The sequence below is a fragment of the Panthera onca genome, chromosome D2 (genome assembly GCF_046562875.1).
Source record: "Panthera onca isolate mPanOnc1 chromosome D2, mPanOnc1 haplotype 2, whole genome shotgun sequence".
Classification (NCBI taxonomy): domain Eukaryota; kingdom Metazoa; phylum Chordata; class Mammalia; order Carnivora; family Felidae; genus Panthera; species Panthera onca.
In genome coordinates this window covers 32,025,924-32,051,424 of record NC_138349.1, presented here as the reverse complement: position 1 = coordinate 32,051,424, position 25,501 = coordinate 32,025,924, and the positions used below count along the sequence as shown (strand labels likewise).

At 44.4% G+C, this 25,501-nt stretch overlaps 1 protein-coding gene across 1 annotated transcript in view; it reads right to left on the bottom strand.

The window, feature by feature from the left end:
* Positions 1-4,387: 4,387 nt before the first annotated feature.
* PIK3AP1 (phosphoinositide-3-kinase adaptor protein 1) overlaps positions 4,388-25,501 on the bottom strand; it is a 118,105-nt gene continuing 96,991 nt past the window's right edge. Inside the window, exons 13-17 of the mRNA XM_060643069.3 lie at positions 24,971-25,043; positions 17,589-17,744; positions 15,286-15,356; positions 13,264-13,382; positions 4,388-6,298 (exon numbers count right to left, since the gene is read on the bottom strand). Of these exons, the coding sequence (XP_060499052.2) occupies positions 6,241-6,298; positions 13,264-13,382; positions 15,286-15,356; positions 17,589-17,744; positions 24,971-25,043 (477 nt within the window). The 3' untranslated portion in view covers positions 4,388-6,240. The remainder of the gene's footprint in view (positions 6,299-13,263; positions 13,383-15,285; positions 15,357-17,588; positions 17,745-24,970; positions 25,044-25,501) is intronic.

Here is a 25,501-nt window from a genome sequence, read left to right as displayed (position 1 = left end):
CTGGAAGCCGTGTGACCTTGGCCAAAACGTTTTAAGTTTTCCTGGCCTCGTTTTCTTCGGCTGTGAAATGGGGTGCGACCCGCAGCCTCTGGAGCTTGGAATCCGTTAAGATACCCCTTGCAAGGCTCCCGTGCCCCGCCGTGAATTGAATGACTCACGCGCTCCCCTCATCATCATCTTGGGGGATTGTTGGACAGGGGTAGATAAGTGTTTTAGAGTCACTTCATATTTGTCGGGCCCCTACTATTTCAATCTTGTTGAAATTCTTGTTCATTTATCTGCCCACTTATATTGTTGGTGTCCCGTCCACAGACATAAACACCTCCTGGAATCTGAGTCCTTTTGTAAGCAGGGAACCTGTGCGCCGCCGCCCTAGTTTCTGTGCCTAGACCAGTGCCAGACCTGTAGTAGGAACTAAAAAATTGCTCGTCCTAGGAATATGGATCCACCATCTACACAGTCCTCTGAGCCAAAAAGCTGGAACTTTAGTCGGATGTCTCTATCTTTCAGCCATCAGCAGTCAACGAGTGTTAGCATTTGGTATCTTAGAAATGTCTCAAAAACTTATTTTTCCTTTCTTATGCCAGTAACAGCTAATCTCCATCTGACTACATATTGCAACAGCCTAACAGGATCCCTGCCACCAATCTTCCCTATTTATCCTCCCCAACAGGTGCCAGAGTGATCTTACTAAAAAGAAACCTGATTATATCACGCTCTTGTTTAGAACACTCCTTAAATATTGTTTAAATAAATCATGGAATCAGAGCTAAAATTTTCAACTCCCAGGCACTGTTCCGAGCACTTTACACGTGTTGACTCTTAATCTTCACCAAAACCCTATGAAAAGGCACTCTTGGTGTGTTCATCTTACAAGTATGATAACTGAAGCACAGAGAAGTTAAGTGGCTTGCTGAAAGAGCAGTTCCAACCAGTTTTGTTCCAGAATCTTACTACTAATGGACTTCTTTCTGTACAACCATTTCTAAAACTGAAATAGGCCTGTTTGTACTGGCATGCAATGATATTAACAGATACTTTTAAATAGAAAAAGTTGACAGAATATAATCCCATTTTAAATGGTACTATATTAGTCTACCCATAGGAAACGATCTGAAAGATCGTAATTCAAACCATTGACACCAGGTTCAGTTTCTTCTTTGTACATGCCTGTAAATATTTGGATGGTTTTTACAACGGCCATGTGCTATTCCCATGTCATTGGGAAAAGTTTCTTGCTAAAGGAGAGCCCTGTCAACATGCAGCTGCACAGACCCCAGATTATCAGATACCAACTTTACCTTCTACCAATCTCTCTATGCCCTGGCTTCATTCCTATATTTCCCAAATATACCTTTTTTTTTTTTTTTTTTTATACTTATACCTTTGTCTAGAATGCAAATAAGTGGACGATTAGATACTCTCCTTCCAGGGCTAATTGAATGATCACCTCTTCAGTGAAACCTTGCATGACACCCTGGGAAAGCTGAGCACCCCTTCTTCAGGATTCCAAAAGCATTAGGCATGTTATGTCATAGTTACCATCTTTCATCTCCTCTTCTGTAATACATTCTGACCTTTTTTGATGGCAAGGACTATCATTTTTTCATCTTTGTATCTGTCCCAGCTGCTGGAATAGTCATTGTCACATCATATACATTCAAACTATTTGCTGAATGAACAAATGAAGACATTAATAAGTGAAAAGCCAAATAGCATAGAGGATTTACACAATATTTTCTAGCCAGTCTAAAAGACATCACAAGGCAGTACATGATTAATTGCTGAATGAATCCTACACCAGTGATTGCTATAGAAATCGGAGGGGGCGTCTTATACATCTTTGTATATCCCCTAGAGCACCTAGCACAGTGACTTACTCATAGTGAAAGCTCAGTAAATGCTCTGTGAATGAATAATCACTGCTTTTGAATCAAGTGATGATGTGCAATTGAAGAACAAGCAGTGTAAGTGTTGAATTAAGAAGGATGAGTAGTTCCTTGCTTAAACATCCATCACCAGCCTCCACAGATCTGAGGCAGTGAGCATTTGCTAGGTGTTGTGGGGAGCACTGGGATGGCAATTACTTAGGGGTGGGGAGGACACAAGAAAAAGTAAAAGCAATCATTTAGGGAGTGTAGACTTAAAACCAGGAAATTACACACACAACAGAGAATAGGCATGACAGTGTAAAAAACAGAACTGCACAAAATGTGACCAACTGTGCAAATGTTCAAGAGGCAGTAAAAGCAATGGGCAAATAGAAAAGAGGAAACCCTATTTTGGTGGAGAATTTGGAAAACTTTAATGGAGGGAAGAAGAGCATGTAGGGTCATTAACTCAACAACTATTTATCAAGCATCTACTATGTGCCAGGAATTCCAGGAGGCACTAGGATATGATGATAAATGGCTTTAGGTGATAGAAGTCTGATGATAGGTATAGAAAGAAGGAATAAGAGTTAAATAATAGGCTGGGGGGTGGGGGGACTGTAGCTTCAAATATCTTTGGAAACTGATGACCTCAAAGCTAAAAAATAGAACTCAGGGGCATCACCCAAATCAGGGCTGTTCTGGTAGACTGGAGAGTGAAAAACACTGATGTATCTTATTGCACCAGTTTCTGCATCCTGATTAGTGACCTCATTCCCTGACACCAAAAGGCATGGGAGAAAACATGCTAGTGAAAGGAAATACCTACCTCCCCCCCCCCCCCCGCCATGGCTATACAGTCTTTTTTGTGGTAGTCCTAATAAGACTCAGTTGGTGAAAGGGCTTATGACTAGTAAATGACCCAGAAACCCACAATTTCCATCTTTATTCTCATTCTTGATAAACATGATCTTCAAAAATCGTGCTCTATAAATAACATATCTTCTGACTTCCAACCTCAGCTACTGTTGGAGAAGGTAACTGAGAGGATCTGACTGCTAATTGGCCCTCGAGCCAGCCTGAACCCTGGCTATTTGAGGATCCTCACCCCCTTCCCTGTTTTTGGAATATGTACTCCGCCCACCATTCCCAAAGTGGGAGCCATTCCAAGGACATAGCCTTGAGTAAGGTGTTGTTGAGATCATCTGGACAGTATATGTGACTGTACCCAGTTAAGGCGTCTCTATATGAACTTTTAAGATTCTCGCAGGCAGGTGAGGAAGATCTACTTGCCTTATGACCACCCAGGACAAGCCTTGTATGTAAATTTCCTTGCTTATTAAAACTGCTACCCTATCAACCTGGAGTGGTCTGCCTCTTTCTTCACTCTCCCTGCCTTCTGTGTACAGTGGCCGGTTTCAGATCACATTTTCTTTGAAAGTGTATTCCTTCTTTCTACTTTGTTATGTTGTCTTTCTAGTATTGACTTCTGGGGTGGGCCAGTCCTTCCATTGCTATTTATCACTTTGCACCTCTATCTTTTCTGTTTTTGCTTGAAACGTTTTAATCACCGGAAAACTTTATAATTGTTCGAAGTTCTTTCTTCAGGAAGCAATCACTTAAAACATTTGGTTCTCAGACTCAAATGAGTCGGTATTAATGCTTCCTCAGCCAACCAGCTGCAAAACCATACACTATTCTTTGACAGAGGAGCACAGAAAACCATCTTCTTTTCTGGTGCGTATGGGAGAGGGATCTAAAAATCCCAACTACTGAGGTGATATAGGATAGGCTAAAACCTCTCTTTTTTAGCAACAAAGCCAGAAAAATAGAGATGAAGAGTAGGTACTTAGTTCGACTTGTAAAACTACTCATTGAAGTAATTTACATCCTATCACTTTGCCTAATTATGGCCAAGCATTAGGGATTATTCACATCATTAAATACGTCAAGTTAAATGATTTGATTGCAACACCAACCTCTTGTTCATAATCTTTCATTCTTCATGCTTTGTTGCTTATATTGTTGGGTTACCTGCTCTCAGGTTTTAATACAAGATGAAGGAAGAATACCAGCCTAGGAACTGGATGACAGCATACTTTGCGCAGTTAGAAGGAGAAGCAATGGCAGTGAATATGACTAATAGCTTCCCTGTCTATTGAACCAGCTCATAAAATCTTGGGGAAGGATGGTGGCAGCTGAGTTGTCTCCCAAAGCATCACACAGAGAGCTTTTTAACAGTCTCTTTGGATACCTAGTTACAATCTAGTTTCTGATCCTCACTGTATTGGAACCCATGATTTTGTTACATAACATATTCCTAAAAATGTGTATAAATGTTGACTATGGAAGGTGAATAAATTCACGTCATAATGGGTAATACTGTTTCTAAAAAATGCAGAATTTCACATCAACGTTAGAGACATTCTTTGATAACATGGAGCAGTTCAGATGTGCAATGAACTCTGGACCATTTCCACCCGTGTCTCAAGTGTGTCATATTTATCAGACCCAAGTTTCTAATCAGCACTTTCAATTTTATGTTTTCCATTTACTTTCACAGAAGAATAAAATGTAATAAAATATTCCAATATTGCACAAACAGTGATGTGCACACAAAGATGCTAACACCATTAGCTGGCAGTAAGTTCTGTCATGTTATTGATCAAAATGCTTATTAGAGAATTATAAAAATCTAAATTTGGCAATCCAAGAGGGAGCTTAGAGATATTGAATATAAAAAAGTGTAGCTTTTATCAAAGCCAAGTGTGCTTAAGAGACCACCTATAAATAAGAGAAAAGACAACAATACCAAAATTACAATTTCTTGTTCTCCTTTTATCCCACATTACCCTCTTTCTCCCAAATAAGTGACAAGGAGAGTAAAGGGACCACTGCAGAATGGCTACTATGTGCCAGGCATCGTGATAAGTGATTTGCACAAAGACTGTCTTAATGGCCACGGCCAATAGTGTATTTTATGTCAGAAAAAAGACCCACGACCCAGAAGCTATGAACTCCAACAAGAGTCCTCGTTTGCTGGACTGATGAATGAAATTGAAAAAGAACCTCGAATCATTAGAAAAGGATACAACAAAACTGTTATTAAATAGATCATTAATAGTGTGGCTTATATATGTCTGTGTGGGACAAAGAATATATTTCATGAAAAATCACCAGATTTCTGATATTTTTTAAAGAAATGTGTCTGATACTAATTTTACTGTGTGTTTAAGTATCAAATTAAGGATCTGTGCTTTGAAGGTAGATTTCTGTGCCAGTGACTCAAAATTAATCACATATTAATGACATATGACAATCATGATATACTAATGGCTCTCTATTCTCTGCACAGATTTCCTAAGCCTAGTGGTAATATTACATTTATAAGAAAATATATAACTGTTTCGATTTTACATTCTTCCTTTCTCTTCTAACCTCTTGGCAGAGAAAAAGTCAAGGATCCTTCTCTCTCCTTATGACCTGAACTTATAAGATCTATAAAGACTGCAGAACAATAAATGGGGTCGCTGGCATCCCAAGCTTCCGGTTCCCAACCATTTATAGATGTTCCTTGGTAACATCACTGTTTTGAAAGCATAGTGAAGTATAAGTGCCCAAATTGAAAAAAAAAAAAAAAAACAACTTGATAGTCCCATGCCCGGGAGATATGGAGGAAGGATATTTCTGGAAGGTCAACAGTCAGTGACTGAATTTCTACATGCGGGCATTTCTTGAGGGAGAGTGACTGGCTATCTAGAGATGGTTCCGGACTTCTGTGGAACCTCAGATTTGTATTCCACATACAAGGAATTAGGACTAATCCCTCTCTAAAGTCATTTTCGGTTTGTCTTGTGTGACCAGCTCCAACATTTAGACACCCTCCTGAATCTACAGAAAAGTTGAAGAACTATTTAAAAGTCAGGACATATCTTCTTACTTGAAAACTGTAAGTCTTAAATCATAACCACTTCTAGAAGTTATGCTGGACTAGCAAATAAGTAAGGCCTAATATAAGTGCATTTCAGTAAAATCACTCATAAAGTACATTTCTGATCAATCTTTTCAGGCTTCTGACATGCCAAATTAGAGGTAAGTATTCCCATTAAGTCTTTATCCTTTTGGCAAAGAAGGATGTGGATCAATATACTTGGTGATGGTGAATAAAGTCCTCAGTTTTTCACTTCTTCATGCCTTAATAATATCTTCTTCAAGGAAAGCCCAAACCAGCAGGGCCACAACAATATCAGCCATGAGAGTAGGTCTTAAGGTCAATACTCATGCCATCATACTCAACACGAAGACATCATTAACAGGCTGAAACTGCAGGTCTCAAAGTCCCGAAGTAGGCAGGTTTTAGGAGGTGGAATCAGCGACCTCTGGGTGGAATAGGTGGAGGAGAATGGAAGGTCTCCCTGGTTGCAGGCCTGAAATGAAAGATAAAGGTCACTATTTTAAAATGAGTTTGATTAACTAGTTCTCAGGCATCCATGGTCTGTGGCAAACTTGGTAAACTATGCAAAGAACACATTCCTTAGTTAATGAAGCCATATGGACCTCAGGAGGACCTCAGCATCCACAGTGCTGGCTGTGGATCACAACCTTAGCTGCACATTAGAATCACCAGTGGACCTTTAAAAAATACCAATTCCCAGGCTCTCTCCTAGACCCATTCCACCATAATCTCTAGAAGATAAGGCTCAAGCATCACAACTTTTTAATAGTGTCCCTCCCCCAATGAGTTATATTAACCATGTCTTTCATTTTCTGATGCTTTGACCCCCAGAGACTTGCTGATCCTGGAGGGAATGCCCCTCCCAAGGTAAACTAGTTCCTAGAGATAGCAACTTACTAAAGAGCGGACCTTTCCTATGCAAACTAACCAATCCCACCCTATACCCTTATACTACTTTCTTCACGGTTTCTCACATTTGGGCCACTACCCATCTGCCCTAATCACTTCAGGACCAGGTACCAGACAACTAAGGACAGCTAGGGACTTTTGCCCCAGAGCCCACTGAAATTATTCAAACTAGCCAATCCTAAATCTGCCTACCCTAGTTGTACCCTCCTGCAGAAATCACAGTAAAAGTTCTTGTCCACTTCACTGCCCACTCCACTGTTCCCCCCACTTCACTGCCTTTCTCCTGACTAAACCTGGTGCTTCCCAGTGAGCCCCCAGAGCCACCAGGACATAATGTGCCCCCTCCTCTTGGGATCTAGGAGTACACCAAACTATCTTCTCAAGAGCAGTTGTCTTCTGATCTGTTGACCTTGCCGTATCTAAATAATAAAGCCTATATTTTAAGACACCAGTGATTCAAATATGCAGCCAGGCAGGAGACATATTGTAGTAGGTGGTCCCTTGAGAAAGGAGTGAAGAATTTCTGAAGTCTGCTTCTCACAACTATGCCCTCATGGGATCGCTAAGTGTGTTATCCCAACTCCACATTTGCTTTCCTAGAAGCCCCCCTCCATGTTATTCTGGATGGTTTTTAAACAGTCCTAAATGCCATTCCAGATAGACCTGGGTGAGTCTATTTACAGAGAGGTTCAACAACGGTGGATGGTATTTCCACATGTGTGCTGTAAAACCAATATTTAATTCTCTTGGAAGCAAGTCAATAAGTCAAGAAAGAGGGCTTTGTCAGGTGCCATAATTGAACTGTGCTATCCTGGAGTTGCACAGTCAAAGATTGAATGAATCAATGATTAAATATTTACTAAATGTCTCTTGAACGCAAGTTTTGCATAGGTCAAGGAAATAACAAAAGAGTTGAGAAAACGAGGGGCCATCTCAGGAACAAGATAGAGAAGCAGGAGTAGAAAAGAACAACCACAGACATCCTCAGAAGGTCCTGCTATGGCCCCTGGGAATAGATGGCTTTGTGTGGTTGTCTCTTTATCCAGAAAAAAACAAATGGACAGTCTCCTTCCACCTCCCCAACCTGACCTATGAACCATGGGCTTATAGGAGAAGGCTGAAGGCCAGTCAGCCTTACTTATTAGCTGAGTACATTTAGGCTTCCCGGCTGCCTCGCTGCCTCCCTCCCTTCCTTCCTATCCATCTCCCTCCATCTCAAAAAACATTTATCTACTATGTGTCTACTCCTGGGTATGACATATAACAAGTAAAATGGGAATGGATTCAGCCCTCACAGTGCTGAGAATGTAATGGATAAGACAGACAACAGGAAAAATCAGTAAACTGCACTGTTTGGACAGGGGAAGTTCAGAACCTATGGGAACACATAGCAAAGGCAATTATGCACACATCTGAAGGACAAGTTCAACTTCTCTGAATGTGTTTCTCACCTACCAAACAGAAGTACCTACAAACACCTACATTGGAGTGTTGTGTGTTGCTTGGAAATGACAATTGGTAAGTGGGTAGCACTGTTTCTGGCCTTTACTCTAGAAGTAAAGAAGTACTCAAGAAGTAAAGCTAATAATTTTAGCTATATTATGAATAAAGATTTTTCCCATGTATGCCCCATGAGCCTTACAATTTACCATCCACCACAAAGATAGTCATGATTCCCTCTTGGACCCTCTTCCTCTCTCTGCTGCCCCATTCTGCATTTGGGGTGGGTCTGCAAGCAAACAATTTCTGTAGTTCATTCTGATGAATAATCCCAACCAAGGATTGGAAGTCCCATCTCAGGGAAATGGATTTGTGATTATAGACATATCAGAATCATGAAAGTAAAGAGTATTAAATCAGACTCAAGGTGTGTCTGTGGGGAGACAGCCTCTCCAGGAATCTGAGAAGCTGGAGTTGGGAGACATGAGTGCCCAGAGATACCTAAGAACTGGCTGCTTTCTCCTCCCTGCTGAAGGTAAGGTCTTGCTGCTGATGAGTTTTGTTCAAGAAACCAGCAACCTTGGGGCGCCTGGGTGGCTCAGTCGGTAAAGCATCAGACTTCAGCTCAGGTCATGATCTCATGGTTCATGAGTTCTAGCCCCACATTGGGCTCTGTGCTGACAGCTCAGAGCCTGGAGCCTGCTTCAGAATCTGTCTCCCTCTCTCTCTGCCCCTCCCCAACTCGTGCTCTGACTCTCTCTCTCTGTCAAAAATAAATAAAAACATTAAAAAAAAAAAAAAAGAAACCAGCAACCTTGATGTTGATTAATGTTCTTTTAAAGTAGGACTATGGGGGGCGCCTGGGTGGCTCAGTTGGTTAAGTGGCCGACTTCAGCTCAGGTCATGATCTTATACTCCGTGAGTTCGAGCCCCGCGTCGGGCTCTGTGCTGACAGCTCAGAGCCTGGAGCCTGCTTCAGATTCTGTGTCTCCCTCTCTCTCTGCCCCTCCCCTGCTCATGCTCTGTCTCTCTCTGTCTCAAAAATAAATAAAAACATTTAAAAAAAAATTTTAAAAAATAAATAAATACATAAGGTAGGACTATGGAGCCCCTGCGTGGCTCAGTTGTTTAAACATACAACTCTTGATTTCAACTCAGGTCATGATCTCACGGTTATGAGATTGAGCCCTGTGTTGGCTCTGCTGACAATGTGGAGCCTGCTTGGGATTCTCTCTCTCCCTCTCTCTCTCTGCCCCTCCCTCACTAGCACATGCTCTCTCTCTCTCTTTCAAAAATAAAAAATAAATATTAAAATAAGTAGATTTGTTATTATGCTTTTGTATGATCACAACATTGTTGAAAATATTTTTAAACTTCCCTATTAATAAATAGCCTCTGTCCCAAGTACCCTTACTCCCTGACCACTCCAGCCCCTCCCAGGGACTTCACAGACCTCTTAACAAGTCTGCATGTACAGGATCAACTTCTGGCACCGCAAGAGGCCTCTAGAAGTATGTTCTGATTACACAGGACCTTGGCTATGCCTTAAAGGGGAATGTACAGATTGCTAGTGATTGACAAATCATTTGTAAATGGCAAAATATGTTTAAAAACAAAGCAGCAAAGGCTCAGTAAGATTTGGGGTGTGTTTTTTGTTTTGTTTTTGTTTTGTTTTGTTTTGTTTTGTTTTGTTGTTATCAATTGGCAGGACCTTACTTGTGAGGAACGTGACATTGTCAGCTGCCCACTCTATAAGGACTAATGCCCTGCAAGGAAAATGCCATACAAAGATATAATGCATCTTCTCCTGTTCTTGTCATCATTTCCTTTCCCTGACTTTGAAATACATTGGGAACTTAAAGGTGGGAGAGTGAAACGTCTTTCCACTAATCTATGAGCTACCTGCACTGTGGAAGATGACTGATGGCTAACTGTTTAAGAAATGGGTAGTCTAACACAAGCAGTACCAATCTCTCCATCCATCCATTAACTCACTTACGTGATAAATATTTATTAAGTTCTTACTCTGTTATGGCTATTATACTAAGCACTGGAGACAGTAGAAAAAAACTTTTTAATCAAAAATGGTCTCTATTCTTTTGGGGCTTAAATTCCACTTGAGGAAACAGATATGTAAAGAGGGGTCATAACATGGAATGAATTATAATAGAGATATTTGGGGAGCCACAAGAAGTTTCATCATAGGAACATAGGAACATCAGGGAAGGCTTCATAGAAGAGGTGATGATAACTAGACCGAATCCTAAAGGATGTGTAGGAATTTTCTAAGAGATTGGAAGGGAGGAGGGAGACAGGCATCCCAGGCAACAGGGGCAGATTGAGCAAAGACACAGTTCCAAATGGCACAGCCCACTGGGAATCCTTAAGGGGTGGTGCATCGGTGAATACAGGAGAGGGTGGGACTTGAGGCTAGACAGGGCCACAGCGTGCTAAAAAACACAGCATTCAGTGGGAAGGCTTTTACACCAGGAAGTGACATCATCAGCAATTTGTGATCTAAAGTGCAATGTGGCGGCAGCGTGGAGGAGGGAGGTGAGTGTGGGTCTACAAGGATGAATGTAGGCCCTGGCAGACGGAGAGGGGGTGGATCCGAGAGCTGAAAGGGCAGCAGAATGGACAGAGTCTGGAGACACACTCTGTGGGAGCTGTCAGGGAGGGAGGGTTGGAGGATGACGCCTGGGTTTGGTGCTCTGGGAAGTGAGAGAACGGTGCCCTTATCTCAGGCTGGGAACTCACCAGAGGAAGGCAGTTTGGGACAGAGAATGGCAGACGGGATGAATTCAGTTCTGCACAGGCTGTTTGAGACAACCGTGGGGCATCTGGGTCGAGGGCCCCCAGCAGAGAGTAGGAAACAGAAGGCCCAGGTGGAAGTGGAGACTCGGGAGTCCTCACTGCCAGCTCAAGCTCTGAGGACGGCATGTGGAGTGAGTAGAGGAAGGGACCAGGACTGGGAGGGGGTGACAGGCATTGTAGCCCTAGTGCTGTTTGGGAGGGGGGCTCAGGAGACATGGGCAAAGAACAGTTGCTGATTCCCAGATCTGGAAGTGGAGGAGACCCTTAAGGTTGGCCTCCCCTTCTGTCCGTCAGTGGGTGGAGCACGGAAGCCATTCAGGAGACAGACAGGCCTGCTTTATTATTTGCTCAAACATCTCCTCGTTTTATTATGCAAATTGCATACATACTTACAAAACAATCACATATTTGCAAATCTTTCTTCACACCAAAAAGGCACCCAAATGCCAGGCTCTATCAATTACAGATTTCCTTGCAAATACCATTTCTTTAGTAAAAAGTGTTTTCCTCCTGTTTGCTCCCATTTTTATCACAACATGCTTCCAGACTCCCCCCAGAATTCATTTGCCATCTCTGTTGACACATTTAAATGCAGCCCAATTTCTATCCTTTAATTTCTGGAACCCGTTTCCCTGGCTGTTCTCTTTTTCTCTCCCATTAACAAAATCCCACAGAGTCTTGCAGCTATAGTTTTCAAGCTTGACAACCCTTTCATCTTGATGCAATTAGTTAACTGCCCCCAAACTCCTCAATCTTCAGGATTAGCAGGACTTAGGTCTTGGATCTGCTCCTACTGATACCTTGACTTTCTTGCACAGGTGTCACAAAATGACTAAGACACTGGAGGCCTCGAGTCAGGCACAACCAGGGTTGCCACACAGGGTAAGTCTCAATCCAGTCCAAGCCCCAGTGCTTGGAATAATGGGATAATCCTAAATATCTAACTCTTAGAGTTGTGGATGGAGTTAAGTGAGATCCTGCAGTCACTGTGTTTAACATACTATCCAGTATATAGTAAGCGCTCAGTACAGTTTAGCATTTATTACCATAATCATTCTCCGTAAACACCCCTCCCCAGTCACCAACTACATGATTTTGAAGCAACAGAACATTATGCCAATTCAGGCAACTGGACTCGATTATCGCTACAGGTCCCCCCAGGATTAGTATCCTACTATGTGACCTCTGGTCTATACCAAGGAAACATGCCAGTGAATGTGACACCGTTTGCGATCACAGGAGGTCTGTGTAACAAGTGTCAGTATGTGAATGTTACTGGGAGCACACGCAAGAGTGGTAAGCAGCAAAGAGAGAAATGGAAAGACGCCTAGCTCAGAGACAGCTTTTCTTTCCAGAAAATCAGAAGAAAGGCCTCCTTGTTGCACTTTCTCAACGAATCGCACTGATGAGATTCATTTGAGTTAAAAGTTTCAATATGAAACAACAAAAAAACCAACCCTGGTTGAAAAAAAAGCTTCCACCTTTTAATCATTTTCCCCCCACATTATACTTTAGACATCAAAGAATTAAACGCCTAAAACAAGCCTAGGCTTTCATTCCCCAGGCCCCTTTCTGCATGAGCAGACAAGTGAGCTTTGACTACTTTTTCTGTCCATGAGACCTTGAAAAAGTTCCTACCAGAGGCCTGAGTACCATTATAAACAAAGACAGACATCAGACTCCTTTGCCTGATGCCCATCTCCAAATCTCCATCTGCTCAGTCTTGTCCCGAATAAGAAAAATCACTCATTCTGTTGAGCTCTTACTATGGACCAAAACTCCACTCTTACGACTCTGTGAGGACATTCTACTCTTATCCCCATTTTACAGATGAAGAAATTGAGTTACATGAAAGTGAAATAATTCATCCAAGTTCACTGCTCCCAGAGAGTGTGGCGCTAGAGCCATGTCTCCCACCTTTATTTTCATCCCCCAGTCTTTCTTATCTCCTGGCCCCCAAAAGGCACTGTCCCCACAAAACAGCCAAGGGAATTACTATTAGGGAGCTGAATTTTAACCAAACATGACAATTACTAAAAAAGTTGATGTTTACCAATGTACTTCATTGATGAAATACTGCAATTGCTACTTAAAGTATTTGCCCTCGAATAGAGCATCAGTTAGCAAAGAGTCCACATTAAAACACATCAAAACTAGGCATTTCAGTTAGCTCTGCACGCATTCTTAGGTCATCTTAGGTGCCCCCAAATCCTACTGTCCTCCCACGGGAACTCAGAGAATGAGAGACACATTTCTTGTCAGCATCAACCTTACCTCTGTGAGGCAGCTCTTGGAGGTACCCTGGGGGGCCTCTCAAGGGGCACAGTAGGTGTTCCGTCCACTTGTGGGGGGCATGGGCTGCGGCTTCTGGTAACCTCGGGGACTTCATTATCCTACAGGAAAAAAGATGATAAAGAAAGGTGAACGTTTCTTTAAGCAACCACCATAGTTGGGCCCGGTGAGCCCAAAGTCTCCCAGGCTTTGCTGAAGGTTATTCACAAACGGAATGAAGCCAGTGGGGCGCCTGCATGGCTCAGGGTAGGACTCCTGATTCCAGCTCAGTCATGGCCTCGCGACTGTGAGACTGAGCCCCATGTCGGGCTCTGCTCACCATGTGGAGCCTGCTTGGGATTCTCGCTCTTCTCTCTCTGCCCCTCCCCACACCAAAATAAATAAACTTAAAAAAAAAAGAACAAGAGTGAAACCAACAACACCAGGGCAGCTTTCTATCGATTCCTAGAGTCACTGAGGAGACAACGGGGCCCAAATTCTCATTAATGGTCCTTGTTACTCAGAGCGTCCTCTGTGGACCATCAAATTAGCATCACCTGAGAGCTTGTGAGACCTGCTGGATCTCAAGCTCCTCCTCAGACCCACTTGGTCAGAACCTGCATGTTAACAAGGTCCTAGGTAATTATTAATATTTTTTTTAAGTAGGCTTTATGAGCAGCATGGAGCCCAACACGGGGCTTGAGCTTAGGACCATGAGATCAAGATCTGAGCTGAAACCAAGAGTCAGACACTTAACTGACTGAGCCACCCAGGTGCCTGGGATCTTAAGGTTCTTATGCATCTTAAAGTTTGAGAAGCATGCTCTATTTAACCAGGTAGAGCCGGAGAAATTTTGTTTTTAAACCAAAGTCCCTTTTCGGGAGAGCAGAGCCTTGAGTGGCCCTCAGTCAGGGGGTAATGAATATAAGCTGTGCACTGGAGGGCTGGCCCACCTCAAGGGCCCTATCTCAGGGTCTCCCGGGTTGGCAGTGACCCATGTGACACCTCCTGCTCATCCCAGCCACTGGATTGGGGTAGACACCCTGACCAAAATTGGGCTTCAGTCTAAGGCAGCAGCTCATCCCCTCCTGAGAGGCCTTTTGGGACTCTTCGCCACTATAGGGACTATTCGCCACTATACATGCATAGGAGGAGAACAGGTCAGGGTACAGTGAGACAAGAAAGCAGGTCCACACAGGGGAAAAGAGACGAGAGCATATGGCCCTGGGGAAACATGGAGCACTGGCCTTGGCTCCGGCATTTCTCACTGCTCCTGATCCCGGCCCCAAGATGGGATTTCTACCCCTGGATTCCCTGGTATTCATCCAGCTCCTTCTCACACATGCCCTTTATGGCTTAACTAGTCAGAGCGAATTTCTATTTCTCTCTCCCTCCCTTTCTCCCTCCTTCCCTCCCTTCCTTCTTTCCTTCCTTCCTTCCTCTTTTTATTGAGGAGAAATTCATATAAAATAAAGTTAGCCATTTTAAAGTGAACGATTTGGGGCGCCTGGGTGATTCAGTCAGTTAAGCGTCTGACTTGGTTTTGGCTCAGGTCACGATCTCACGGTTTCGTGGGTTCGAGTCCCGTGTCAGGCTCTGTGCTGAGGGTGTGGAGCCTGCTTGGGATTCTCTCTCTTCTTCCTCTCTCTCTGTTCCTCCCATGCTCACGCTGTCTCTGTCTCTCTCCGAAGTAAATAAACTTAAAAAAAATTTTTTTAAGTGAACAATTCAGTGGCATTTAGTTCATGCACACTGTTGCACAACTACCGCCTCCAGCTAGTCCCAAAACATTTCCATCACCCCAAAAGGAAACACCGTACTCCCCATTTGCCTCTCGTCCCAGCCCCTGGTATCCACCAATCTGTGTTCTGTCTCTCTGATTCTACCTATTCCGGATATTTCCCATAAATGGAATCCTGTAATATGTGACCTGTGTGTCCGGCTTCTTTCACTTGGATTTCTATTTCCTGCAATGAAATGACCCCGTAGGACAAGCCATATGGGAGTGGAGTCCCCAGCTCTCACCTCATTGTCCCCCTCCATCCCGCTGCTCACACTGAGGAGGCTCCGAGTGCTGGATCGGTTACTCGCGCTGCCTGAAGGGTACGAACAAAATTAGCTGGGCTGTGGATTCTCTCAGGCTAAAATAAAATGCAGAACTCTGGCACATACCTTAATTTTTTTTTTTTTTTTTTAATTTTTTTTTTTCAACATTTTTTATTTATTTTTGGGACAGAGAGAGACAGAGCATGAACGGGGGAGGGTCAGAGAGAGAGGGAGACACAGAATCGGAAACAGGCTCCAGGCTCCGAGCCATCAGCCCAGAGCCTGACGCGGGGCTCGAACTCACGGACCGCGAGATCGTGACCTGGCTGAAGTCGGACGCTTAACCGACTGCGCCACCCAGGCGCCCCCCTTAATTTTAATGGTAGAAGCAATACATAAGCTGTGAATATGGGATCTTCAAAATGCTACCATCTTACACCATTTTATTAGAGTTTAGTTTTTTTCTTTCAGCATAAAATGAAATGGTTCACCTTTTTATTACCTATTTATTTATTTATTATTTATTTATTTTTCTGTATAGCTACCGTTTACTGAGAGCTTATCACACGTTACATGCTTTAAAAACACAATTACAAAGGGGCGCCTGGGTGGCTCAGTCAGCTAAGTGTCCAACTTTGACTCGGGTCATGATCTCGCATCCGTGTGTTCAAGCCCCGTATCGGGCTTATGCTTTCCATTGTTTTCCGTTTTCACCTCAAGGTAAAACACACACGTAAAATCACTGAAATTAATCTGAACCCGAAATAAATGCTTTGCATTTGTCTTGTTGCATTTCCCCTCCTCTCCATACCGGAATGCACTGCCCTCACCCTGAAACGATCTATACCACTTCTCTCCTCCACGACACATCCGAGAGACTGCCACCTGCCTCATGTTTCCTCAGCCACCTGTGATCACTGGGAAAATCTCTCCCATTTTTGAACTTGTCAGAATTCTCTAAAATGCCTCAAGAGGGTTTTGAATACACATTACCACCCCCATTATTTAAGAGAAGTTTTCTCCTCTGCCCTGTCTAGACTTTCCCTGTGGTCGGTCGTGAGACAGGCTTGGGGTCTGTTTCAACAGGTAGTGGTGGCAGGAATGTTGAACCGAGAGAAGAGCAGGGCCTACTCCCACCTTTCCTTCACTGGCCAGGTGACCTTGCATAAAACCCTTTCCTTCTCTGGATCATAAATACCCCATCTATAAAGTCAGAAGCGAGACTAGTGCAGGGTTGTTGACCTAAGTCCATGGACGGGAAAAATTGTATGTCTATGTATGTACACATACACGTGCATTTTTCTGGGAAGCACACCCAGGGCACACATCAGATTCTCAAACGGGTTTGTGATGCAGAAAAGATTAACCCCTGGGTTTAGATGACCTTCCTGCGGGCTCTCTGCCTGACATTTAAGGAGACACGAGTCCTAAAATTCAACCAAGTCTCCCACTCTTTCATGGCTCTCCTAGCTGTTTTGATAACACTAAAATGTGTGAAAGAAAAGAAACTCCATCTATTCTGCTTGTGAAGCCGGTGTATCCGAAGTCAGCTAACACCGCCCTGGATACGGAAACAAAGCCCCCCACCTCCTGCGTGTACCTCAGCGGGTACTGTCTGTTGCAATCAGACTCTATCAAGCTCTCAAGCCAAAATGTCTTCCACATTTCCTAACTAGATCCTCAACTCATCTATAAAGTTGGAATTCTCAAATTTGAGTCCATCGTTTTCTAATGTTTCTGACTTCATGCTCTTTCCTTCCCCTTACCACGGTTGAGGAAGCAGAAAGAATAGTCTGGGCCCTGGATCCAGACTGCCTGAGCTCAAATCCTGACACCACCACTGATTAGCTATCTTACCTAGGGCAAGGCACTAAGACTCCAGTTTCCTTCTCAGTAAATACAGGTCGTAGTGCCTATCCCATAGAGTTACTGTGAGAATTAAATCTGAGAATCTATAGAAGAGGCTTAGCATACAGTAAACGATCAATAAATGTTAACTAGTGTTATTACTAGATTTTTCTATTTGTAAAAGGAACAGTGTAATAAGGTAGTATGCAATCTGGCTTCAGGGGATATTAGAGTAAAGGATCTTTGGCCCTCTAAGAAAAGGCAAACTTCACAGGCTAAATGTTCCCCATGTCTTACACCTCCAGACCCAAATCAGGCTCCAGCTGGGATCTGCTGGGCTCACAACAGAGACTGTTCTCAAAGTTCCAAGGCCCCAGCTGGAGTGCAGATGTGAAGACACCGCCCCCCACACACACCCCCTACCCCTTGCTCACTTGCGGTGCTGGAGGTACTGTCTGTTTTCCAGTCTCCTCGCCGTAGCTCTGTCCTTGGGGGGAAGACGCTTTTCCTAGGGCCACTCTCATAGACTCCAAACTCCACTTTCCCTGGCAGGTGCTGTGAGTGCCGAATTGGGACCGTGATCTCCAAGTCTAGAATCAGAAGAAAGAGGGAAAATCTTCAAGGCACCAGACTACAGCCCACCAAACTGCTCAGGCTGCTCCCGCTCCACCTGCATCCCTGGCCTGAACCTGGCAGGGAGAGGAGGGAAGGGGAGGGGAAGAGAGATGGGTAGGAGCGGGGAGGGGGCTCTGCTCAACTCAGCACTGAAACTCCACAGACTCCTGTGTAACAATCGGTGGGTGACAGACGAGAGGGACGGAGGCACAAATGCTCCACGTCAGGCAGACAGCCTGAGATCAGGGAAAGGTCTGGGGCTCTGCCACTCCCCTGCTCTGGGACTTGAGTCAGCCAGTCAACCTCTCTGCATTACTTCCCTCTCACACGGCAGACTCGCGAGTGCTGTTGATCCTAATAACTGGTTATCCTGTGCACCAAGTGGGGTTCCACAAGCTTCCCAACACCCATGGAATAAATACTATTATCTTCATTCCCAACAGAAACTATTACAGAGAAGTGAAGTAGCATGCCCCCAGCACACAGCTGGCAAGTGAGACAGCTGGGATTTGAACCCAGGCTCCGGAGTCCAGGTGCTTAACCACTACTCATACTGCCCCTGAAGCCCTCAATAAATGATGGATGCTGGGTGATGGTCTGTAACTGACAGAAGTGACCCAGACTGGTAATGAAAGGAGGTCCATCAGCCGCATGAAAGATTTTGTGACTTGCAAGGCTGATCAGTGGTTTTGGACACCACAGACTTAAGAAATGATGCCTTTGCCTTGTGCAGCATTAAACTGGTCTCTTTCCTGACTTAGCCCTGCCCAGTAGTTGGGTCTTTAGTCCTCTCTAGATTTCCATCCCCGGGGTTCCTGAGCAGAAAACAACCCCTGCTGACAAGCAGAACAAAATATCTGTGGGTGTCCATACCCACTTTCTCCCCAGGGAAGTGCAAACACCGGGTGAGCTCCTGACACAGGGCTCCCTTGATGCCTGGAACATTCCCAAGCCCAGGGGCAGGGCCTCTGGAAGAGGTGAAAGTTCCGTGTACTGTTGGGCCACGTGCTCCCATCTTAACAGCACCACTTCCTCCTCTGACTCTCCTCTTCTATGGGGTGGGTGTGGCGAGAAGTTCAGGGAGTCCAGGACCAGAGGTGGCTCCGCTTGCCAAAGCCAGAGTCCGCTGAGAAGGGCGAATGGGTAAACCACAACAGGAGGAAAGAAGTTCAAGGGCAGGGTAGACTGAGTGTATGGTAAGCACACAGAAGATGTTAAAGTTGGACTGGGTGGCTCAGTTGGCTAAGCATCTGACTCTTGGTTTCAGCTCAGGTCATGATCTCACGGTTCATGGATTCGAGCCCTGCATCAGGCTCTGTTCTGACAGCATGGAGCCTGCTTGGGATTTTCTCTCCCTCTCCCTCTGCCCCTCGCTGGCTTGCTCACTTTCTCTCTCTCTCAAAATAAATAAGGTTTAAAAAAAAAAAAAAAAAAAAAAGGTTGGACTATGGTTTACTAGATGCCACAAGTGCCTCACACTAGAGACTGGCTCCAAGGGCAGTGTTTGGTCCTAGTATTAAACCACCTTTCTGGGTCCCTGTGTAGCACAGACCTTTCTCACACCCTCAGGCTCTCCTAGTGACAACTGAGCAGTGCAAGCAGCTACCCGAGCCTGCAACTACTTGGGCAGAGACCAGCCGTACCTGCATGTGGGCGTGGGCCCACAGTTGGTCTCAGAGCCCAAACAGGTGTAATGCTTTTGTTTTCCCCCTCAGCTTTGACCTAGTTTTTTTTTTTTTTTTTTAAACAACACTCTTTTAAAGGAAGGTTCCTGTCTGCTTAACTCACTTCAGTGAGTCAATTTTCTACCCTCAACTGGTTCTATGAGGAAGGAAAATAAAAAACACATGAAAAAAAATTGGGAGTCAAAAGTTCAAAAAATCAAGTAGAGTGAGTCTACAAAATCCTGATATTCTTGGAAGAAAGGAACAATGCTGGGAATAGTAATCATCATTAGATCGCACAGTACTTTCCCCAAAGCGTGTCCACGTGGGTCATTATACCTCCTTTGAACTTCCTTCCTTCTCCATGAAGTTGATTAGTCAGGTAAAACCATGGATGAGGAAACTGAGGCATAGAGTGGTTAAAGTCTTGGATCACAAAGTGATTCAGTGACGAAGTGGGGATTGGGACTCAGGTTTCCTGGCACCCTGCCTGCTCCTCTCTGTCCTGCCCCAGACTAGCCCCAGACACACCCAGAACACAAATATTGACTGCCTTCTGTTAGGGTGTTCTACAAGTCACGGGCTACACCAGCTCCTCTGACTTCCTACACTATCAATGTTCTGAACCATCTCAGCAAGAACAAAACAACTCCCCGAAGCTGAAGAAAGACCAGTGAGTTATTATGAACAGAATCTTACTTTTTAATTACCCTTAGTGTTATAACCCAAATTAAAGCAAAATAATCATCGTTTCTCTTTTCTAAGGCAAGTGAGATTTCTAAATAAATAGTCAGCCCTTATGTTTAGAATGGGCTTCATTCCTAGAAAAGGTCCTTTAAACAGAGATGTCATTTGTCAACCCTAATTTTCCTACAGATTGATGTTACTCTGTATCAATGGGTTCCAAATGCTTTTTCTTTTTCTTTTCTTTTCCTTTTTTTGGAAGCAGAGTTCTTTCCTCTGTTGAAAACAGAAGCTCAATGTGGAAAACAGATTTTTTTTTTTTTAAAGGAGTTGCGATGGTCAAAGAGTAGGTTGCCCTAAACACTGTCCCAATCTGAATCTACCTCCCCAAGTGCCAAACCTCTACTCCCACAAGCACACATACAGCAGCACTGAGGCTACTCAGTGTGAAATGGGTAATTACAGGTTAGTACGTCATTAAATATACAATCGAGTTTTATGGAGTTAAATAATATGCTATATTTAGTCAACCATAAAGATGCCCACTCTTCGGAAGATGCTCTGATGCCCTTGGGCCTCACTATGTAGTACAGGGCCCCACTCCCAGACTACCTGAGGCTTTCTCTGCTAACTGGTTTACAAGCACCCTTCCCCCAACAGGCCTCACCCAGACATGGGAGCTGGGGAAGAAATGGTCAGCTCTCTGGCCCCTCGGGAGGGATCACTCTTCCATAGTGTTCTCCACTGACCGCCAGAGTCTCCAGGGACATAAAGTTCCATCTCTACAGTGGTGACTGTACTTTGCTGGCCACTTTTCCTTCCCTCTCTCACTTCCCCACTCCCACTGTGTCCCTGGGATCATGTCCCACATCAGCTACTTGCTCTCAAATCTTTGTTGGGGAAGAAAAAATTCTAGAAATGGATTGTGGTAATGGTTGCATGATATTGTGGATGTATTTAACGCCACTCAGTTGTACATTCAGGTCCAATGATAAATTTTATGTTATGTGTATTTTACCACAATAAAAAACAAAAATGGGGGTGTCTGGGTGGCTCAGTCAGTTAAGCATCTGACTCTTGATTTTGGCTCAGGTCATGATCTTACAGCTCATAAGTTCAAGCCCCGCATCAGGCTCTGTGCTGACAGGGCAGAACCTGCTTGGGATTCTCTGGCTCCCTCTCTCTCTGCCCCTCCCCAACTCGTGCTCGCTCTTTCTCTCTCTCAAAAAATAAATAAATAAACATTAGGAAAAATGTCCTGGGGCTGATGAGTAGAACTTTCTCTCTATGGTGGTCCCCAGGCATTCTTGTTTCATGTCAGATTATATATAATTTAATCTTTTGATAGTTACGACATTAAAGCTCCTAATGTAAAAAGTAAAAACACTGGGGTGCCTGGGTGGCTCAGTCAGTTAAGTGGCTGGGCTGACTCTTCATTTCAGCTCACGATATGATCTTGTGGTTCATGAGTTTGAGCCCTGGGGTGCAGAGCCTGCTTGGGATTCTCTCTCTTTCTCTCTCTCTCTGTCTCTCTCTGTCTCTCTCTCTCTCAAAATAAAAAAAAAAAGGAAAAGTACTTAACATTCCCCCCCCATAAAATTCCTAGTCAGAGGGCCTGCTTCTTGAAGAGTAGAGGGTAAGGGTAGGGAGGGCATTTAACCATGCTCCTTTGAAAAAATGTAGACATTGACCACTCCAGTGCAGAGCATAAACACTGGTGGGTATCACTTGTCCAGAGTCTGATTAGCTTTGGGTGAACTTTGGAAAACATTTCTAAACCCAGGATTTCAGCTCTGGATCCTGGATGGCAAGTCCCAGCCCAGCACATGCACCCTGGGTGGTCCTGCCCGAGAGGTCACCAGCTGCTGTATGGGTGGTTTTTAAAGTGCTTCCATGTGCCAGGCACTGTGCTAGTTCCCAGCCAGAACTTAACTGGTTCAATCCTCACAGCAACCCTAATAGGGTAGGCACTTTTATTTGTGTCACTTTGCAGATGAGGACTGAGGCTCAGTTGGGTGACTTATCTTGTCCGTGGTTCCCAGCTAGTTAGGGGTGAGCAGTGGCTAGGAACTTGACCCCAACCCTGACGGCCTCAGGGCCGATGCCTGTACCCCTTTACTCCTCAACATGTGTATGTCTTGCTTCAATATCTCCATTGATTGGATGGTAGAGTTGTCATGACACCCAGTGGGTTCAATTCTGGAGCCCAGCTGCCCAGCACTCATGACTTCAACACAGCGACACCCTGGCCTTCAAACACCTCATGTACCACCAAATCACAACTTTCTTGAGGCTGCCTATGTGTAAAAGCATGAAATGTTTCATTTAATCAAGAGGCTTCTATCTTTGGGTTCATGTGCTCTAGTTTTAAAAAGCACCTCATCCCTTTTACCACCTAGAACCTATTGTCTGACCCTAAGATGACCATGCAGATCTTGAACCAGATTTTTTGCCTACTCTCCTTTCCCCTCCCTTCAGCCAGGAGGGCAGACAAGTGTGAGCTTGGGTAGTGAAAGCATACATTTAAAATCTAGTCACCCAAGCAGATACCTGCCCTTCTGCCATGGTTATAACCTCTTTATGCCTCTTTTCCCAAACAGTCAAAATCATTAATATTCACTAAGCTAGTACCATATGCAAAACACTGTGCTAGAGATTGTAGGGCAGGCTCTAGCTGGGAAAATCAGACCTACACAAATAAAAGACTAATTCATAAGCTACTAGATGGTGAAGTTCAGGCCTTATGGGTCTCTGTATCTGGCAAAGAGCCTGGTGCTCAATTAAGTATTTGTAGAGTGAATGAATGATGTTACCAAAAATTTTCCTGAAATCGACCATTCCAACGGAGATTTCTTGAGCCCAATGAATGTACTGTCTTACATGCGGGGGATTCAGCAGAGCACAAAACATACAAACTTTTGCCCCCATGGAGCTTGCAATAGGAGGCAGTGGGAGGATGGGCCAGAAAATACGGAACAGAAACATAAGATAATTCCAGTGTGTGTGATGTGAAAAGAAGGTAAGCAAAGCTACTCTGGAGAGAACACAGAGAAGGCCTCTCTGAGGAGGAGAATTTACAGCCAAACTCTGAAGGATGAAAGGACAAGTCAGTAAAGATGTGTGAAAAGTGGAGGGAGGACAAGTGCCAAGGCCCTGGGGAGGGCTGCTCTTGATTTGTTAGAGCAAAAAAAGGGAGTCCTTTGGTACTAGAACTCGGGGTTGAGGGGGAAAGTAAAGGTGAGCTCAGAGGTCAGAGGTGAGACCATGTAGGGACTCTCAGACCACAGTGAGGAGTGTGATTTTACTCTGGGTAGGACAAGAGCCCCTGAGGGTTTTGAGCAAGTGACTGGCACCATCTGATTTCTTATTTTTAAAAGGTGATTGGCTGCACTTTGGAGGATTAACTGTAGAGAAGTAAGACTGGACACAGGGAGACAATGGAAGAGGCTCTTGCATTCATCCAAGAAGAGAGGATGTTCGTTTGCCTGAAGCTGTGGCATGGGAGATGGTCAGAAATGATCAGATCTAAGATGCATTTTGGAGACAGAACCTCGGGGAATTGCTGATGGTTTGAATAAAGGAATGAAGTCATAGCAATCAGAGGCAGCAAAAGAGAAGTGCCAGATGAATGGGAGGGATAGTGGTTCTATAAATGCTCAAATGAGGAAGGGGTACAATGGCCTTGAGTGGTCCAGGAAGGCCTCACTGAGCAGGGGCTGATGGGCTGGGTCTTGCAGTCCTGTAGTTTCCATGCAGGTGAGAAAGAACAGGCATGAGCAAGGGGCCTATGGCAGGAAGATGTCCTTTTTAAAGACTGGGGTGTTACCAGCTTGACCAAGGTCATGAGAAGTCAGGCTCTTGGCGGCAGCTGGAGACAGACTATGGACGTCATGCACAAGCTTAGTCCTTTATTTAATGGGGCTCTACTCAAGATTGCAGAGCCTCTGAAAGCCTTTTATTGTCAGCTCCACTTAATAAACCCTGGCCAAAATAAATCACAGAGACCCACCATGCCAGAGGCTTTCGGTGGGAATATGCAACATAGGCAAATGCCTATCAACGCTCAAGGGTAGTGGTGCCGAGAAGCCTGGTCCTCAGTGTAAACACTAGAATGCATGGCCTTGCTATTGGACTGCCACTACACATGGCAGGAGCCCTGCTATACCTGGAGTCCTGGCTTCTGAATCATTGTATGGTATAGACACCAATGACACAGTTCCCTGCTTCAGTGAAAAACAGATACTATGTGAATGAGATTTTCTCCTTTCTCTGCTCAAAAAACATGTCTTCCTGGGGCACCTGGGTGGCTCAGTCGTTTGAGCATCCAACTCTTGATTTCTGCTCAGGTCATGATCCCAGGGTCATGGGATCAAGCCCTGTGTCAGGCTCAGCATGGAATGTGGAGCCTACCTAGGATTCTCTCTGTCTCTGTCTCTCTCTCTCTCTCTGCCTCTCTTCCCCCCCTTTCTCCCTCTCTACCTTGAAAACTAACAAACAAAAGCAAAAACAAAAACAAAATAAAAAACATGTCTTCCTAAATGCTAAGGGGAGAGTCAGATGCTTGGGGAGAAAGTTTGATCATCCTCTTTGAGTGAGAGGATGAAGGGATGCAGAGGTCAGTCCATTTATTCATTTGCTAACAAGTCTTCTGTGCCAGGTACTAGGTATGCAGAATAAACAAGACAAAGTCATTGTCCCCAAGAACCTCACAGATCTGGGGGACCCAGATCTGTAAACAGGGTGACAGGCACTGGGCAAGCTCTCTGCCCACTCAGGCCGCAGCAGAAAGGAGGGTCAGGAACAACAGATCACAGCAGTATCCCACAGTGCGGCACCCCCAAGGAGCTACATACCTGCCTGCTTTCCTGATTTTTGCTTCTCTCTCTGTCTTCGGGTGATGCTATCTCTTAGCCGTTTAAGATTTTCCTGGAAAAGATTTAGTTCATTTTAAAAGTAGATACCAGAAATATACCCTCTGGACATTAGAGTTTCTTTCTGATTTTATGCTGTTTGCACGACGTATCACGTTGCAAAAACATGCAAATGAGGTTGAATCCATTTGCAATCAGCCCCCAGAGAAGTTCAAGTACTCTTAGAAGTTGTGCCTGAGAAGAAGACATCTTTCCCACAACAACAAAGCGTCTCCCCTCCCCTCTGTTCCTAGCTCCTTCCCAGCCTTAGAACTCACTGACCTCCTCCTTGTGCGTTCCTTTAGCCAAGCCAGTCTCTTACATGCTAACAAACACTCCGTGCACACTGCCTCTGACATTGTTTTCATACCATTCCTCTGACCGTGAGGGTCAAGGATTCCTCTCCATGAATCTGTTCTAGGTCTGGGTCAAGGTTCACCTTCTCTGTTAAATCTCCCACCAGTGCTCCAGTCC